At 46.6% G+C, this 18,560-nt stretch overlaps 1 protein-coding gene across 2 annotated transcripts in view; it reads right to left on the reverse strand.

The window, feature by feature from the left end:
- PALM2AKAP2 (PALM2 and AKAP2 fusion) overlaps positions 1–18,560 on the reverse strand; it is a 348,936-nt gene that overhangs the window by 213,658 nt on the left and 116,718 nt on the right. Inside the window, exons 4-6 of one of the 2 annotated variants that reach the window (XM_024757285.1) lie at positions 7,747–7,861; positions 6,556–6,577; positions 617–718 (exon numbers count right to left, since the gene is read on the reverse strand). In XM_024757285.1, coding sequence (XP_024613053.1) covers positions 617–718; positions 6,556–6,577; positions 7,747–7,861 — 239 coding nt within the window. The remainder of the gene's footprint in view (positions 1–616; positions 719–6,555; positions 6,578–7,746; positions 7,862–18,560) is intronic. The other variant, XM_024757288.1, reaches the window with a different exon arrangement.

Below are 18,560 nucleotides of genomic sequence, written 5' to 3' on the forward strand. Positions count from 1 at the left end.
AAAGCAGAGCTCTCTATATGCTTTACGCTCACAAGTGTATTATTTTCTAAAATCCACAATTGTGAGAAACATTAGCAAGAAACATATATTCTTTAAGTTGCTCCTTTTATTTCCCAAACATACCATAGTAGTTAAATAACTCCAGAAATGGGAAGACTTTGAGAATATATATGTTCACAATATACACACAGCTCGACTCCCAAAGGATTCCAGCAACGTACTCATACGCTTTGAAAATACTTTCCCTCCAGCTTCCTGGCATAGCTCCTTTGATCTTGTACTATTCCAATATGGAAAATAAAATTCCCTGGAGGCAGAGTGCAAATGAACTTTAAGAATGAGGACAGCTATAAAGACCACAAACACAAGACAGACTCCTCTGAAGTGGGAAGAAAAATGCTTTCTGATTTTCTCCATACTCCCTCCCCTTTGGTCCTCAGACACCCAGCAGGGCCCAGTGCCTGCCCTGTGTGGCCACTCTACATCTGAAGCTGTGCTGAGGACAGGGTCCCCCCTATGTAAGGATATCTGGGCAACCCTCATTATTAAAGCTCAGAGAAACGCAAGCCCCACGGTCAGTCCTGGCATCAAAACCAAACAGCTCCCCAGGACTTACCAGCTGCCCTGCTGGTTCCGTCCTGCCCAGGTGACGGTTGTGCTGTTCGTGAACAGAGGATTGGCAGGTCGGGGAGCTGGGAGGAAATGTAATTTACTGCATCTGGTAGCAGAGAACAGGGAATACAATTAGGCACAGTGTTGGGAGGCCCAATGGGTTCACTGCCGAGACAGCAGCTTGTCTGCCCTACATAATGGACCACAGAGGCGGCCACTGCAAGAGAGGATCAGGGTAAACAAAGACCAGCATTTGCCCACTGACTGGTATTCAGTAGAGTAGCTGAGGTAGGAGAGATCCTGGCCAGAGAGCGCAAGCCCCAGGACAGCTCTATGTATTAAAAGATTCATCAGAAAGCTCTAGATTCTAAGAGAACAGGGGGGGGAAGAGAGAGACAGAGAGATGGACTAGTGAGAGCCATTATACATTTGGTGGAATTGGCCAAATGTGGGACCTCAAACTAGAAACGTGCCTTAAGCAGAACTGGAAAAATAGCTTTATGTGCCTGATTCATGCAGAAGACTAATTCTGTAGGCATTAAAAAAAATATTCCAGAATTTATCCCACAATTTCAGTACTTCTGGCTGGTGTTTCAGCTAGAAAATCCTGAGATTCCAAATAACAGCACCCAGTGAACTCACCATGAGCTCAGTTGCAAGAAATAAGGCCGTGCGACAGAGGGAGACCAGCTCTGCTCAGGAAAATACCTTGCAAGCCCACTTAGGGAGATGGGGGACACGGAAGTCAACAGGCATGCCAAAGTATTAGAGGAGAGGAGGAAACCACTGATGTGAAACAAGGAGAAGAATCTGTGTATCCCCCAGAGAGAAGTGGGAAAGTGAAGGAACATTCTAGAAAGCTGGGCTCTAGGTGATGTGATTCCTTCCTTGTGTCACGGCCACATCCCAAAATCCTGGAATGTCAATCACTCATCAACGATCACATGTATCTGCTTACCGCATACTTCCACTGAACGGCCCATAGTCACCTCATGCTCAACATGTCCAAAATGGAACTCCCATCTCCGCTCATCTGCTGCTTCTCCTGTACAATGTACCTCAGCTCATTGGCACCATAATTCACCCAGGATCCTGGGTGGTGTCCTTAACTCCCCCTCCCAGTGGCCAGTTAGTCCCTAGCCTCTACCCACTTCCCACATCTGTCCCGTTCTGTGTATCCCCATCGATACGGCCTTAGTTCTGGCAGGTTTCTTTTTTCTCTTTTAAATTTCATGAGGAGAGGACTGCAAACAGACACCAGATTAGGATTAGTTCAGTTATATGCCGATTAGACCACTGCTGACTCACGTGCGTCTGAATAACCCAGGATATACTGACATTGGACCATGATGTTCTGTGGGAGTGGATGGGGTGGAGTTTCTCTAAGAGAATGGGTTCGTCTATATCAACTCTTTGGGGAGACAGAACAGGAAGTCAGGAGTCAGCAGGCAGGCAGGCCCTGAGTTGGAGTGAGGCTCTGGTTACTGTCTCTCCCTGGGGCCTCATGTGTGCTGGAGTTGGGCCCTGGGTTGGGCAGACATGGTTGAAGGTCCTTCACTGCAAGGAAGGAAGATGGCCCTTTGAGATGATGGTGGGCTGGGAGATGGCCATGAAGCAGCCTGTAGGGACCCTCTGAAAGGGGCCTGGATTGGAGCCAGAGCCTCTGAGTGTGGCCACATGTCCAAAGTTGCCCATTATTCTCCATGTTGAGCTGCCCTGCCAGCATTCCTCAAGTTAGGTTGCAGCCTCTGCTCTCACTCTGGGGAGCTGTGGGAAGGGTCTGGGCCCCAAGGTAGCACAAGGCAGGACCAGAGATAGCAGCAGCTGGGGGTAAGTGGGGCTTGAGCGGGTAGAGAGAGATTGCTAACAGTGGCCCATGGGAAGGAGGGAGCAGCAATGTGGGGTTAGAGAGACAGTTTAGGGGACAAGAGATGACCAGAGCAAATGTGCAGAACTTCTGAGCTTCCCTGAGGATTTCCAGAAATCCGTGGAATGGCAATCACAGTAAATCTGACTTCCTGCATTCACATGAGATGGAGACTCAAGCCGTTAGACTTGAGTAAGACTCTGTGGACTGGTCACACATGTCTAGTACATCCTATGCTACATATAGAATTTCCAGGACATCTTTGCATTCTGAAAGTTTTAGCAGCTAGAAATAAAAGCCACTCACAGGTGGGGAATTCTGCATGTGATTCCTATTGCTTACGTTTCAGGCTCCCCGAGAGGCTGCTCCCTGCCAGATGTGAGTGGGTGATGGAGTTACCTTTGCCCAGTGGTCACTGGCTACAGGCTTGAGGACAGCAGCTCTTGTGGGGCTGGGGAGCCATGGCTTCTGCTAAGAGATAAGGGGGTGGCGAGGAGTGGGGCATGAGGAAAAGGACAGGGCAGCCCCTCAAAATATCATTAAGTAGTAAACCCTAAGGTTCTGTAGCAGGGAGGGTGTCTGATAGACCAACACAAGGAATAAGAAACAGGGCCTCCGAAGCTTCCACAGGGAGATGTCTTCATGTGGCCTCAGTCAGTAAACTGCCCTCTTCCTGCCAAAGTCAGGGTGGGCTATCATGCTTCTTCCCACCGTCCGAGAAGGCAGAGAACAGTCACTTACAGAGCAGAGATGTAACATGAGTGCTTCTCATTAGTTCTGGCACTGATGAAATCTTTATGAAGAACATAAACAGCTAAAGCTAGAGGAAGAAAACAGATGAAAACTCTCCTGAAATCGTGGCTTCTGGGCAACTGAAGACACACTGAGCTGTCCCAACAATTGGTATGAAGGTGTTTTTTTGTTTTGGGTTTTTTTTTGACCACACCCTGTGGCACGCGGGATCTTAGTTCCCCAACCAGGGACTGAATCCGTGCCCCCGGCAAAGGAATTGCAGAGTCTTAATTACTGGACTGCCAGGGAAGTCCCTGGTATGAGGGTTTTGATGTGGGAAATATCCCAGGCCACCCCAGACTGGGATGGGATGGAAATCTACAAAGATCAGTCTCAAACAGCAAGGATGAGATGGGCCCAGGACAGACATTTTCCTTTGCCAGTTCTGGCCAAGGGTTTCACACCAGCTCCTCGGTGGGTAAAGAACAGAGGTAGCTCTAGGTACATACCACATGCAGTTTATACTTACACAAAACACTGTGCCTATTTAGGGCAGTAAAAACAACCCACCCAATCGATGAGGACTCTGCCATATAACAAGTGTGTATGTGGGGTGAGGTGGGGAGGAAGTGAGGGGGGGTCAGAATGTATGTTGCCAAGAAATTCTACTCCAGATTGGAATACATTGCTCTTGATTGCCAAGGCTACCATGTAGTTAAAAACCATTAGTGATCCAGCAGTCCAGTACCTTTGTTTTCTCTGAAAAGCACAGGGAGACATGCACAGGGTACCTGAACAGTGGTCGTTACACATGCACACGCTAGCTGCCGACTCCTTGGCAACTCATTAAACTGGAGACGCTTCTGCTGATTATCTGCAGCCTCTTGTCCAGTCATATAATTTCAGTTGGGCCTGGATTCTGTAATCATCGTGTTTCGGAAGTTGGGTATTTGTCCTAAGCATCATTATTCTACAATCATTTATTTGTTAGGTCTTAGTAACAACAATTGGTTGATTCTAAGAGGGTCTTGGCACTTTGAAATCAAAGAAAGAGAAAAGATTTAGACATCCCAAAGTCCCTCAGCTGGATGTGCTTCATGATGAGTTTTTACCCTCAGACCACAGAGTGGCCTATAAACACTGACTGCGTTCTTGGAAGGACGTGCTCCCTCCTTCAAACTTTTCTTTGCCAGCAGATGTGGTGTAATGGAAAGGTCTCCCCAGACTTAGTTATAACCAGACACAGTAGGAATCATCATCCAGGGTGACAAGGCCATGGAAATTTTTCCCTGGCCACTTCTTGGGATCCCTGAGACTTCTGCATCCTTTTAAGCCTGAGCTCACCCATCCTGTCAAAAAGTGATGAAGGATGGAATCATGAAGGTGATTTTCCTCTGTAGGTTCCCTTCTCAGTCACAATCGTGTTTCTTACCATCTTTATGAACTACTTAGGTGAACAGATGAAAATAGTGGGAAGTACACAGTACAGGTGGAAATGAGAGAAGTTCAGGGTGAAAGTGAAAGAGAGAGCAGTGAGAGTTTATAACATGGCTTCATGGATGCTTGTTAACAAGTCATAGACTACATGGGTCTCCATGGCCCACACAGCTTTCCCTGGGACATGACATGCAGGCTCCATCCTTTCCCTAATTAGAGAGAGAAGTCTAGGAAAGGCCCTGGTTTGAGAGAAAAAGAAGTGAAAGCATAAAAAGTTGATGTGGGGCTTCCCTGGTGGTGCAGTGGTTGGGAGCTGCCTGCTGATGCAGGGGATGCGGGTTCGTGCCTCGGTCCGGGAGGATCCCACATGCTGCGGAGTGGCTGGCCCCATGAGCCATGGCCGCTGAGCCTGCGCATCCAGAGCCTGTGCTCCGCAACGGGAGAGGCCGCAGCAGTGAGAGGCCCGAGTACCGCAAAAAAAAAAAAAGTTGATGTGGACGCTTACGATATGTGGGTATCTGTGGGTCGATGTCTGACACTGTTACTGCTGGTCACTTACACGGCCTCTGGGCAGCCCTAGCACGAGGGAAGCCCGCTATCCTTCCCATGCTGCCACCCTCAACTCCCCATAATAGGCAAGGCCACCTCTTTAGTCCATGCTCCACCCCCAAAGCACAGAACAAATGTCCTGATTTGGCCACACCCTAGAAAAGGTCCTAGAACTACTGAAAGTCTTCCTCCTGGAGTCCCTGCTTGCTCGACCCTGACTTGCCTCTGAGCATATGCGCTGGACACGTGAATTTAATTTAATACCTTCCCAAAGATCACCCAAGGAGCCAAAATCCAGATCCCCTGCCTTTTACTTGCTAGAGGGTGGCGGGGAGAACCCAGACAAACCAGTTTTTTTGTTTGTTTTCTTTTTTGCTGAAGTTAGAATTATCGTGATTGCAAGGATCTTTGCTAATCCAGAAGAATGCATTATCCGTCTCTGCATTTTAAAATCTTTAACCATACATTTCCAAAAGACATTGGGAAAACACTGATGCCAACACTTATTCTGGCTCCTGATCATCTTCCTAATTTAGAGGTTGACCTCATGAGAATCAGGTGAGCAGATGGTATCTGATCTTCCGACAAGCCCCGGCATTTTAAGACAGGTCTAGCTGAGGGCCAGAGGGAAAGAGGGAATCAAGTGGTTTGCATGAGTTTGTAGCTAACAGAGGAGCAAGGTGAAGGCTGAGAAGCACACAATCCCAAGTTCATCACATGGCCCCATTGAAGGAGAGCGGAGGGGAGGGGACGGGAGGGGAGAGCAGAGGAAGGCCCACTCCTGCCAGGGTGGGGTTCAGGAAGCCAGGGCCCTGCTCCCACCCTTCACGTGCTCCTGGCCAACCATGCGCCACAGGGAGGGAGGTTCTGCCCAGCCCTGTTTCCCTGGAAGGCTGGAGAAACTGCAGTTTTGATTCAAAGTAAAACCAGAGGCCTTAGGAAGGTTTCCTAAACATCAGATGATGGGCTCCTGCCGCATACCGTAACCTGGAGACCTAACCACCAGCACCAGTGGCCTCATCCCTACCAGGGAACTGGTCCTGAGGCTGGCACTCTTGGCTGAACATATTTCAAGAAAGATCAAAGCAGTGAACCTTGGGGACCAAATGGGAAGGAGAAGAGCCAGGCCAACTGTGTAAGCCTGGAAAGAGTTGGTCAAGAAGCAGTCCTTGAAGAGGAGAGGCTGAGGAGACGGGGGGCGTGGACCTCCTGAGCACCCACAAACGGCACTTCCCTTCTTTCTGATGCCCTTACAAACCAACACATCGCGTCTCCTGGTGAGCCTGTGTTAATGAAACCCACTAAGCTGATGGATGAAAACATTCAGGTACAGATGGGGAGAGAGCGCTTACACTTACCTCCATCCGTACTGGAGAAGCTCTGTGGAAACAAAAGCAGGGCAGAGCGTCACTACACACGTGGGGAGATGACCCCTCACTCATTTAACCCATCTTTCTCCCCCAGAACTTGACTGTGGTGGGCAAACCCCATGCTTTCTTTCCTTCTGGGAAATTTGTTTGGGATCCTGAAATTTAAGGGAAAGGTTTACCCTTCCCACTTTACCCCGAATTTCTCCTACAAGAGATATATTTCAATTATTCAGCAAATACCCTGGGTTGTGTTGGAGAAGTGACATCAGAAAATCCCGCCTTAAAATGAATGTGATTAGACTGCTTTCCTATCAACTGTTGGGTACCTGGGGAAACATGTGTTATAAAATGGAGGGAGGGTCCTGAGTTACTCACAGCCTGCTGGCTTTATGGATTCTCCCTTTGCTACACAGTACCGTCTGTTTTCACAGACAGGCATACCTCATTTTACTGGGCCTCAATATTGCATTTTTTACAAACTGAAGGTTTTTGACAACCCCCAGTTAAGCAGATCTGTCAGCACCATTGTTCCAACAGCATTAGTTTTAATTAAGGCATGCACATTTTTTTTTACACATAATGCTATTGCATACTTAATAGACTACAGTATAGTATAAACATAACTTTTATATGCACTGGGAAACCAAAAAATTCATGACATGCACTTTATTGCAATATTTGATTAATTTCAGTGGTCTGGAACCAAACCTGCAATACCTCCGAGGCATGCCTGTACGGTAAAATTTCATGTTTCACTGATGCTTTGTTTTTGGAGTTCACGCCCATTTGATATGGTTTTGTCTTTGGCCTTTTTATAAAGGAAAGACTTCAAGCCACAGGGAGTCTGTTTAATGTGCTTCATAAGAATTGGTTTTAGAATTCTAGGGTCTAATGGGAGATGACTTTTCAGGCATTAGGCATATAAAGGGTTTGGACCGTAGGGAGATGGGGTTAATTTCACGACTCTTCTCTGTGCTTCTGGTGGGCCAGGTGGACCCACCCCTGAAGACAGGCCACTCTCAGCTTCAGAGATGGCACTGGTCCTCACGCATCTGCCCCTCAGAGGGTGTGGCTTAGTCTTCTCATCAATACCAACCGGCCTTTTCTCCAATTGGCACCATTCTACGAGCGCTTACTTCCTCAGGGATATAACTGAGAAGTCACATTTGTTTCCTTCACCTTCTGAAAGTCCTTGAAGGATTTTTCTGTCTCCTTTAGTTTCTCTAGGATGATTTGCTCTTTGGCAGATATCTGGGACTCTTCACTTTCCAGTGCTTGTATTTCCTGTTCCAGCCTGGAAAACACACAAACAGAGGGCAGGTTACTCTACTGTCCTGCCACCCCTGGACCAGAGAGCAGCTTCTTCCTGCTGGGTGACTTCCTGGCGGTCTGCATTTTACATGATGCTGTGGTACCAGGCCAAGGCTTTACCTCACAGAGCATCCTGTGTTTCCAGCTTTGCCACTAAGCAGACACTGATCAAAGGAAACCAACCCAGAGGTGCTGCCACCAGGTCACTGCCACCACTTTGCAGTTTGCTTTGGGGCCTCCCCTTCTCTTCACGTGTACATTCTTAACTTGGAGGTAGATGGTTTTGCATAGCCTAGGACACACTCTCTCCTATCTCAGAATAACTGCTCTTCTGTCAGCTTGGCCACGGGTGAAGAGCCAGTCTTGCTCAAAGGGAATATGTTGCCGAGAAATGGCTGATGGCCAGTACCCTTGGGAACCTGCTGTCACCTTCCTCAGTGGCCTAACCTCTACTACCAAGAAGACAGGAGATGGAAGGGACTGATATGACTGCCCCCACTCTTCTGAAACTTTCCTCCGTTTTTACAACCCTCTTATCTATTTCCTGGAAAGGAAATTTCAGCACAGCCAGGAGACTCTGGGAATATTCCAGAACAGCAGCTACAGTGATGATTTGGGGGAAGTCTTGGCAGCTCTATTCTTGCAATGAAATGATAGTAACAACCATTTAACTTTTCTTGAGCACGAAATCTGTGCCAAGAGCTGAGCTAAGAATTCATATGGATTATTGTATTTAACCTTCCCAATGACCCTATGAGCCGGGAATTCTCATTTTACAGATGAGATCATGAAGGCTTGGCTTGGTTAAGGAACTAGTTTACTGGTGCAGAGCCTTGAGGCTAGGGTTCAAGCCAGGAAGTGTAACTCTAGACCCTGTTCCTAACCGGTGCTAAACTCTAGCCACATGGGCTCTACAGTACTTCACATATGCCCTGCCTTGTTACACACTGAGTGTGCTGGTATACTAGGGTGGTGCTGGAATGCACCAATGCCTTTGGAGGTTATGAAGGGATGGATGTTCCGCTGCCTACAGGACTCCAGATCATTATGCTTCCAAATCGTTTGGTCTGAATTTATTCGTTCATTCATTCAGTTCTGCTTTTGGTCTCCTTCCCTGTGTCGGGCTGGAAGCTTTTCTGCAGAGTCTATGCCTGCCTCCCCCTGCTCCTCTTCCATCTTCTAATCTGCTGTTGGGAACTGGCTAGTGAGATCTTCTGAGGGGTAAGGAACACCAAGATACAGCCATGGGATTTTTGCACTGTATCCCTCAGAGGCCTTTTCTGTTTCCTTACTAGGCATCAGAAAAATGACCTCTGGATGGATAAGACTTTGCAGCAATTTGGGTTATGAAGACAAACACTGTGTGTAATGGTGTCTCCTCCAAATGAACACAGCTTCAGATATACTGATCATTTCCCTCACAGTAAAAGTGGCAGTCCTTCTGATGACAGCATCTAGCCTCCTAATACCTATAGAGCCTCCACTCTTACCAATAAGTCTACTTCATTTTATGCTTTAGACAGAGCTACTCCTTATTTGTCCATTTGTGCCCCATGATTTTCCCTCCTTCAAGAAACTCATTTCTAAACCCTAACCATTTTTGAAGTCTTAACGCAGATATCATCCACCCCATGAGGCTTTCACAGATTCACCACCAGGAAATAATAAGACCAGAGGTCTTATCAAGTCTACTATATGTTAGTGCAATGGTTCTCAACCTAGGTGCTTTTGTCCCCCAGGGCATATTTGGCAATGTCTGGGGATATTGTGGCTATCCATCACTCAAGGAGAGTAGAGTTGGTGCTACTGGCATCTAGTGGGTAGCAACTGATAAACATGCTACAAAGCACGGGACACCCCCCCACAATAAGGAATGATTTGCGCCCCCCCAAAATCAACATTGCCAAGGTTTAATAGTTCTAAACCCTGTGTTAGAGTATACACACATTGTTAATTTCCCCTACTAGAGTATAAATTCATCATGGTGAGGGCACAAATGCTCAATACAAGTATGTTGAATGAATGAAAAAGCTGAACCAAGTTGCAAAAAAGTCATAGCTCAGCCAAGATGAGATCTTCAGGATTTCTGAGACCCAGGTAATTCTTCAGCAAGCTTTGACTTGAGAGGCTGTGTGTGGGCTGAAATGCAAACAGAATCTAGAGACGGGCCAAGCAACACCAATATATAAACAAAGAGATATCAACCTTTGCTGTTCCAAATGTTCAGCAAACCTTTTACACACATCTGTGTAAATTACTTTGGGAGGAATCAAGGAAAGGAATATAAGCAGCACGGAATAGGGACAACTCAGATGATCTGTAAATGGAACTAATTCACTGGGTAGAGGAGCTCTGGGCTAGAGGTTTCCTGGAGAGATTGGATGATAGCACTGGCCAGGTGAATTCTGAGCAGATTTCATCTGAATCTCAAAAAACCGAGTATCTCAGCAGATATTTAGGATGTGGGTAGATTCCATTATTCTAAAACAAATTCCCTCCCTTCCCCCTTCACCTCCATGGGAAGAGTATATACGCCCCTGACCCACTGATTTGGGTCACATGATTTGCTTTGGCTTCATGGTGGGCGGGATGTACTTCCCTGACCCTTTGGGTGCAGCCATGTGACCTGATTTAGCCAATGGGATGTTAGCAGACATGACACAAACAGAGGTTTGGAATGTGTTTGCTCCAGTGGGCTTGTCCTCTTGTGCCTCTGCTGGCACCAAGAGAACAGCTTCTCTGGGCAGCTGCTGTCCCTTCAGCCTGCACCCCAGAAAGAACACATGGGGAGTGGACAGGAGCCCAACCCAGAGTCAGAAGCCATGCCCAGTCAGACCTGCACCTTCAATTAGAGCCACTCAGCTAAGTCCAGCCTAGATCAGCCAACACCCAGCCTACTCCTCACAGAAGTGTAAGTACAAATGATTTTTGTTTTAAACCACTGAGTTTGAGAGTAGTTTGTCAAAGAGCACTATTGTGACAACAGCTAACTGACACAGTTCAAACATGTACCATAATGTTCACTGAGCACTATTTACAATAGCCAGGACATGGAAGCAACCTAAGTTTCCATCGACAGATGAATGGATAAAGAAGATGTGACACATATATACAGTGGAATATTAGCCATAAAAAGAAATGAAATTGAGTTATTTGTACTGAGGTGGATGGACCCAGAATCTGTCATACAGAGTGAAGTAAGTCAGAAAGAGAAAAACAAATACCATATGCTAACACATACATATGGAATTAAAAAAAAAAAAAAAAAGGTTCTGAAGAACCTAGGGGCAGGACAGGAATAAAGACACAGATGTAGAGAATGGACTTGAGGACATGGGGAGGGCGAAGGGTAAGCTGGGACAAAGTGAGAGAGTGGCATGGACATATATACACTACCAAATGTAAAACAGACAGCTAGTGGGAAGCAGCCGCATAGCACAGGGAGATCAGCTCGGTGCTTTGTGACTACCTAGAGGGGTGGGAGGGAGACACAAGACGGAGGGGATATGGGGATATATGTATACGTATAGCTGATTCACTTTGCTATACAGCAGAAACTAAAACAACACTGTAAAGCAATTATACTCCAATAAAGATGTTAATAAAATATACATATGTGTATGTTAGAGAGATATATATTATATATGTGTGTATTATATATATTATATCCTAATGATATATTTCCTAATAATATATATCTATATAAATATATGTATATATGTATGTGTACGTATATCCCAATAATACCTGAAGCTAAAAGATTAGAAAGACTATAATCTACCCCTCTCCCCATTTCCCCCAATCCTTAGAGAAATCAGGATGGATACAGAGTACCCCTTCATGAGCGTTAAGTTCGAGAAAACAGGAAAATATCCATGGTAGTTGTCTCTGGGTAATGAGCTATTGGGTGATTTTTATTTTCTTCTTTATAATTTTCAATATTTCCCCAATTAAAAAAAACCTCATGTATTCCTTATCTAATCAGAATAAAAACAGTAAATCACTTAAAAAAAAAAAGCCTCCTCTGGCCTAGCGCTGAGAAGGCTGCCTTTCACAGGCTGTGGCACTGGAAAGGAGCCGGGGTCCCAGCTTCTCCTGGGTCGAGTGAGGGGTTAAAATGGGCACAGTATCGATTTACATTCAATTCAGCCAACACTGACGGAGCTTGTCTGGCTGGACTCAGAGTCAGGCACTACAAGGGATTCTGGAAAAAAGTTGGGTTAAAAATATCTGACTTGGGGGCTTCCCTGGTGGCACAGTGGTTGAGAATCTGCCTGCCAATGCAGGGGACACGGGGTCGAGCCCTGGTCTGGGAAGATCCCACATGCCGCGGAGCAACTAGGCACGTGAGCCACAACTACCGAGCCTGCGCGTCTGGAGCTTGTGCTCCGCAACAAGAGAGGCCGTGATAGTGAGAGGCCCGCGCACCACGATGAAGAGTGGCCCCCACTCGCCGCAATTAGAGAAAGCCCTCACACAGAAATGAAGACCCAACACAGCCAAAAATAAATAAATAAATAAAAAATATCTGACTTAAAAAAAAAAAGGCTGACTCTAAGTAACTCACTTCTTCCGATGAAGCAGGCTCAAGTGATTAAGAATTCTCTGTGACCTGATGCCCACTGGCTGGCCCAATTGTGTCCACTGCCCGGGCCCTATGGGTTTCAGGGCTCTTGGCTATATAGATCAAGTGCTAAAGATTTGGGTCGTGATACTGTGTAACTGAGAAGGAACGGAGAGAGAGAGAGAGGAAAAAAAAGCAACAAAACTAGACTTTCACGATAACACCACCTGAGTTTCATCCAAAGGGAATGAACTCAGGATATCGACAGTTTATATAAGTCTTAGTGAGTCAGATCCAAGCAGCAGCTTTCTCCACACATGCACATGTGGGCACTGGACGGCCCAGACTGACAACTTTTCGTGGAAAACCTGAGTCCCAGGGCTGAGGAGCTTCCCAAGAAACTGAGTGTCATGGGGTTAATAAGAGTCATCCCAGTTGGGCTAGAAATGTCAATGTTTTGTAGTTTCATGACCCAAATCTAATGCAGTCTTCCCTGGAGGAGCCAAGCTAAAAATAAAGAATTGGCAGGAAGTGTAATTTACACTCAAGGTTAACCAAGGCTCCTTAGGCTGAGACAGGTGCATGTAACAGCCTCTGACTGGCTTGCTCAGTTTCTCCTGAGCAAGCAGCAGACTGTAATAGACAGTAAAGAAAGGTGACACACTGCAGCTATGCACGTTCAATCTACTGGCGATGAGGTTGCAATCCTGGCCAAATGGTCTCATAAAATCGACCTAACCCCAACAGACCTTCCTAATGGGAAAATACAAAGGACCTATGGCGCTATAAGGTGCATCGATCATTCCCTCATTTCAAAGTCCATGTATATATCCATCCATCCAACTTAATGCAAGCACCTTCCTTCCATCAGGCACTGCGCTGAACATCAGGGACAGAGAGCTAAATCAGCCACGGTGTCTGCTCGGGCGAGCTCTTGGTAAAGTAATGAGAAGAGCCAAGTAAACACATAAATTTCAAGAGAGCCCAAAAAGAGCTGGAGGAAAGAACAACGATTTGGAAAAGTGTCAGTTCCTCAGGGGACTCCAAGTTGCCTGCCCAAGATCTGTTCTCCCCTACTCCCATGCTAAGAGAATCTTTATTTTGTGGGGGATATGTGGCAATGTACCCAGCTGAAAATTTACGCATCCAGCTTCCTATGCATAGAACGGTGGCCACAGGACAGTTCTGGCCAATGAGATGTATGTAAACATTATTGGGCGAGACTTCTGGGAAAGCTGGCATATGCCCTCGGCCTTTCCCTTCTTCCTGCCTGGTACAGGGACCTGGTGCTAGAGAGATGTATTAGCTTCCAACTGCTGCTCTAACAAATGACCACAAACATAGTAGCTTACAACAATATCAACTTACTATGTTACACTTCTGTGGGTCAGAAGTTTGACATGGGTATCAACAGGCTATAATCAAGAGGGGGCTGAGTTGTGTTCCCTTCTGGAGGCTTTAGGGAGGAATCGTTTCCTTGCTTTTTCCAGCTCCCTGAGGCCACCCACAGTCCTTGCCTCATGGCTCCCTCCTCCATCGTCAAAGTCAGCAATGCTGTAGCTCTCTGACCATCCTTCCCCAGTCACATCTCCCTCTGACTCTCTTCTTCTGCCTCCTCTCCACTTTTAGGGATCCTTATGATTAGATTGAGCCCACCCAGATAATCCAGGGTAATCTCCCTATGTTAAAGTCAGCTGTTTGGAGAACTTAATTCCGTCTATAACTTTAATTCCCCTTTGCCATGTAACCTAACATACTCACAGGTTCTGAAGGTTAGGACGGAGACATCTTTGGTCGGGGGGGGGGGCGTCCATTACTCTGCCTACCATAAGGCATATGATGCTGTAGGTGGAATAGTCATCTTGTGTCTGGAAGGGCAAGAGTCTGCTAAGGATGGCTGAGTGTGCAGAAAGAGAGAAATTGCCTGGGTTCTAGTTAGCACCCTGGAGTGACTACACCAACTCTGGACAGTTCCCTCCAGATTTCTTGCTGTGAGTTTAAGCCACTATTGTGATCACAGCTGAACGCAATTTCCAACAGATACAAAGGGGTGAAAAAAACTTGACTTGAGTAGGTATTATGTTAGCCGGGTCTTGAAGGATGCCTTCATCGGGTAGCAAAGAGAAGAAAACGTGCCAGGCAGAGGAGACAGCACAGACCAAGGCCCAGAATATAATACATCCCTCCCTCACCCAGGAACATGTGTCCTTGCATGGCCTTTTCAATCATTGCACACTCTGCCCTCCAATGGACATAGCTCAGCAAGATGCCTCAGAGAGGTCCCCAATATTCCTGTCCCTCGTCCCCATTGCTCACTTTGTGCTCTCATTCTGCTGGGCCTGGACTGGGCCAGAAATACCTGGCCTTCCAAGCCCTGCTGGGACCCTACCTTCCCTCATCTGCAGTGGGAGAAAACAAGGCTCAAGCAAAGAGAGATGAGAACAAGAGAGGCTGAGTGAGAGGGACCCTGGCCCATTGATTCTCTAGCTCCTGCTTCCCATGATTCTCTGCGGCACCTCTGCCCTTCTTACTTATAGGAGTCAATCAATGTTCCCTTTGCATGGTATTTCTCAGTGGAATCCAAAAGAGTACAGACTAATACAAACTGGGTTTCCAACAGTCTTACTGTTTGGAAAAGGCTTTGCCTATAAACTCAGGTGTATTTCATTTTTTTCTTTCTCCATCAGTGATGGTTAGAAAAATTGTTATGATACTAACAATTCTAATATTGCTTTTGTTATGTATATACTGCTTATATGTAACAACAGTAATAATGAGGAGGATTTTTGAGTGCTTACTATGTGCTAGGCACTGTTCTAAGTGCTTTACATGCATTATGATACTTAACCTTCACAATGTCCTATGAAATAGGAATTCTTTCACTCCCATTACACAGATGAAAGACTGAGATACAGAAAGCTACTGACTTGCCCAGGGTCACACAGATAATGGGGCCAGGATTTGGACCCTGGTACTGGAGAACCAGGACTCTTTACCACTGCTTTCGACTATCTGCCTAGGACCAATTTCTCCTTTTCCCTCACTTCCTCAAGAATGCATAGGGCAACACAATGGATTTTTCACGCTCACAGAACCACAGAAGGTCAGGCTGTAAGTGGAAGCCATTTAATCGCATGGATTTCCAGAAACATGAAGCCCCTGAACTGTTCTCCAACCAGCAGTTATCCTACCTCTGCTTGAAATCCTCTGCACACGGGGAATTCACCACCTCCCAAGGCAGCCCTTCCCTCTTGGAACACGCTCACCGTCAGCACTGGTCAGCGACAGCTAACCAGCTTTCACTCATGGTCTGAGTTCCATCCCTTGGAAGTGCAGAGGTCAAGTTTAGCTAACACCCTGACTTGTAGGCATTCCATTTGGGAAACGGGAAGACTCAAGGCAAATGGAACTCACTACTCAGTGGGGAGCATGCATGATACGAACTGGGGCCCAGAAGTAGGTGGGGGCGGTGGAAAGAGCAGAAGAGGAAAGGGGAGAGTGACCAAGAGGAAGGGGGACTTCTGGGCTTCTTCACGGAGCCAACTCAGCACCAACGAAAAGCTGAGGCAAGGGGAGCAGTAAAGGAACTTCACAAAATCCTGGGGACCCTAAGGACATTTCTGAACAAGCCCTGAGCAAGACCAGTCTATTCTTCACAATGGACCCATTACAGCTTTCCTCACTGTCGAGGGACATGGGCCCAGGTCACACACATAAACTGTGAACAGGTCAACCATGGCCGCTCAGGCGACATGCATTAGAGTCTTAGTAAATACTTCCAGAACGAAAAGGAGATGCTGACAGACCGGCCCAAGGTGCTGAATTCAGGCCTGTTCTCTCCCCTAGAACTGCAATTTCATAGTTGAGCAGTCAGGTGGGGTGCCTGTCTGACCAACCTGCCAAAACAAGAACCTCAGGGAGAATGTTTGCTCCTCAGAGGATAGGAAAGCTGCCCGCCTCTTTATGCATCCAGCACAAGCCTGTAAAAGAGGCTGTGAGTTGGTCACCAATTCCCATCCTCCCCTTCTTTCAGTGCGACGTAACCCCTGCAGTTAAGCTGGGCACGGGGCACACAGAATAATGTGCACACTCCCTAGCATCTTTTGTAACCATGGGTAGCATATTCTGGCCAAAGGGATGTAAGTCAAAGTGTTGTAGGGCAGCTTCTAGAACCTTCTTTAGCCCTTTTTTTCTTTCAGCCCTTCCTTCATCCTTCTGCCTGAAATGCACAGGTGTGCAGGTGAAGCTCTCACTGTCATCTTGGACTCTGAGAACAAAGACAGGAGAGGGCTAAGCTGGAAGAAGGCTGGGTCTCTGCGGGATTCCCAGCACACAGCCACCAGACAGCTCTTGACTGCCTACCTGTGGATTTCTCCTGGAGGGAGAAATAAACATCTTGTTTAAAGCCACTGTTACTGTGGGTCTCTGTTACTCGCATCCACCTTTAATCCTAAGTGATGCAAGACATTTACCACGTATTGTTGACTTTTGAAGGAATGCTCCTTGAAGCACACTGCGGATGTGGGGCCATAGATAATCAGAGCCTAGAGCCTCATTAATGTCTCAGCAGCAAGAGAAGGGGAAAATGAGCAATCGCGAGGTATGCGATTCATTCCTGCTAGTCAACCCTTATAAAATGGGGCTCTGCTGGGTCTGTGCTTCATCCCACCTCACCCCACATCCCTGCCCCATCCAAAGTCTCAGCAGGGAAGGTCCTACTCTTTGCATGATAATAATCATCCATGTCTTAGCATCTCTGGTATGTTGCTACTGTGATGCTTGTGTCAGTCTGATGCTCACAGCTTTTGCCAGCTGAATCATCCCAGGAAGAGAGCCAAGACTAGGCTGTCCATACACTTGAAAGACCTTCCCAGCTTTGCAGTACAGTGAGCTAATCACCACTACACATAAGGCTCAACAACGTGGAGCTCACCCATGACCCTGGAGTTCTGGTTGCAGAGTGGGAGCAGAATACACATTATTCGTAGTCCAAAAGTGAGTCTGGTGACAGATGCTAAGGTGGTGGGCATTATTAATTTTGCCTGCCCAGGATCCCTGCTCTTTTCCTTTGGGGAACAGCATCTAGCTCCTCCACTGGGAAACAATCTCTCTGGAGTACCTTGTGGATTTGGTGAAACTGTTGATCAGACAGCCTCATATCCCTGGCCAAGGAGTGGAAATATTAACTAGGTCAACTGGACTCTAGGTCAACTGGACTCTTGCCCAGAAATCTGCATCTTGGAAGGAGTAGCCCAAGAATGGAGAAAAATTGGGAGGGGGTGGTCAATCATTCTTACAGCAGGATTCTGAAGGGTGTCCCATTAGTTCCTGCTGCCTGGATCCTCAATTCTGCCCAGGACCTGATTATCTAACCCCTCCATTCTAAGACTATCTATCTATCTATCTTAATAGCTTTCTGTTTCCATATTCCAGGTAGGACACCGTACAGAATACTGTTTCCTTTCACACACATAGATGCTACAAAATTCATTTTCCATATTTCAGGAAAACAGTGCATTTGTTTCTATGGCACTCCCCAAATATTTTTCATTTGTGACTCAATTTGTAAGGAAACAGTTTCCTTTTACTTAGATGAGTATATCTGGAATCACCATAGATCATTTGGTATTTTACTGTGAAAAAGGTTAATGGCCTTTAAATAAACAGAGGATTTCCACTTCTCCTTGTGAAAGAACAGGACCTTCCTTGACTGCAAGGTGTCAGTGGAAACTCAAGCCCATTTCATTTTTTTCCCCCCTACGTCATCACCGAGACAGAAATATGGCCAAGAAGAGAATGGTGCGTTTAAGAATTCCTGAAGTATAGCTCATATCCTTTCCCTTGTTGAAAAGTTGACTTGATGGTTCTCCATCATCGGATTGACTTTCTTAGGTGGAATTCCTGTCACACCCTCCACCCTCTGCTCTCACGCCTTCCCAGCCTTACACCTTCCTCTGTGTCCCAGCCAGAACCAACAGCAGGCTGCTCTGTGAAAAAGGCTGGAATGACTCTCCTCTCCCAACTCTATCTACTGGATACACCTAAAAATCAAAGCCCAAAGTGTTTCCGTAGTAATGTTTTCCTTCAATCCCCTCAACCTAACGTGTTCACTCCTTCC

The sequence above is a fragment of the Neophocaena asiaeorientalis genome, unplaced genomic scaffold, assembly GCF_003031525.2.
Source record: "Neophocaena asiaeorientalis asiaeorientalis breed wild unplaced genomic scaffold, Neophocaena_asiaeorientalis_V1.1 scaffold432, whole genome shotgun sequence".
Lineage (NCBI taxonomy): Eukaryota > Metazoa > Chordata > Mammalia > Artiodactyla > Phocoenidae > Neophocaena > Neophocaena asiaeorientalis.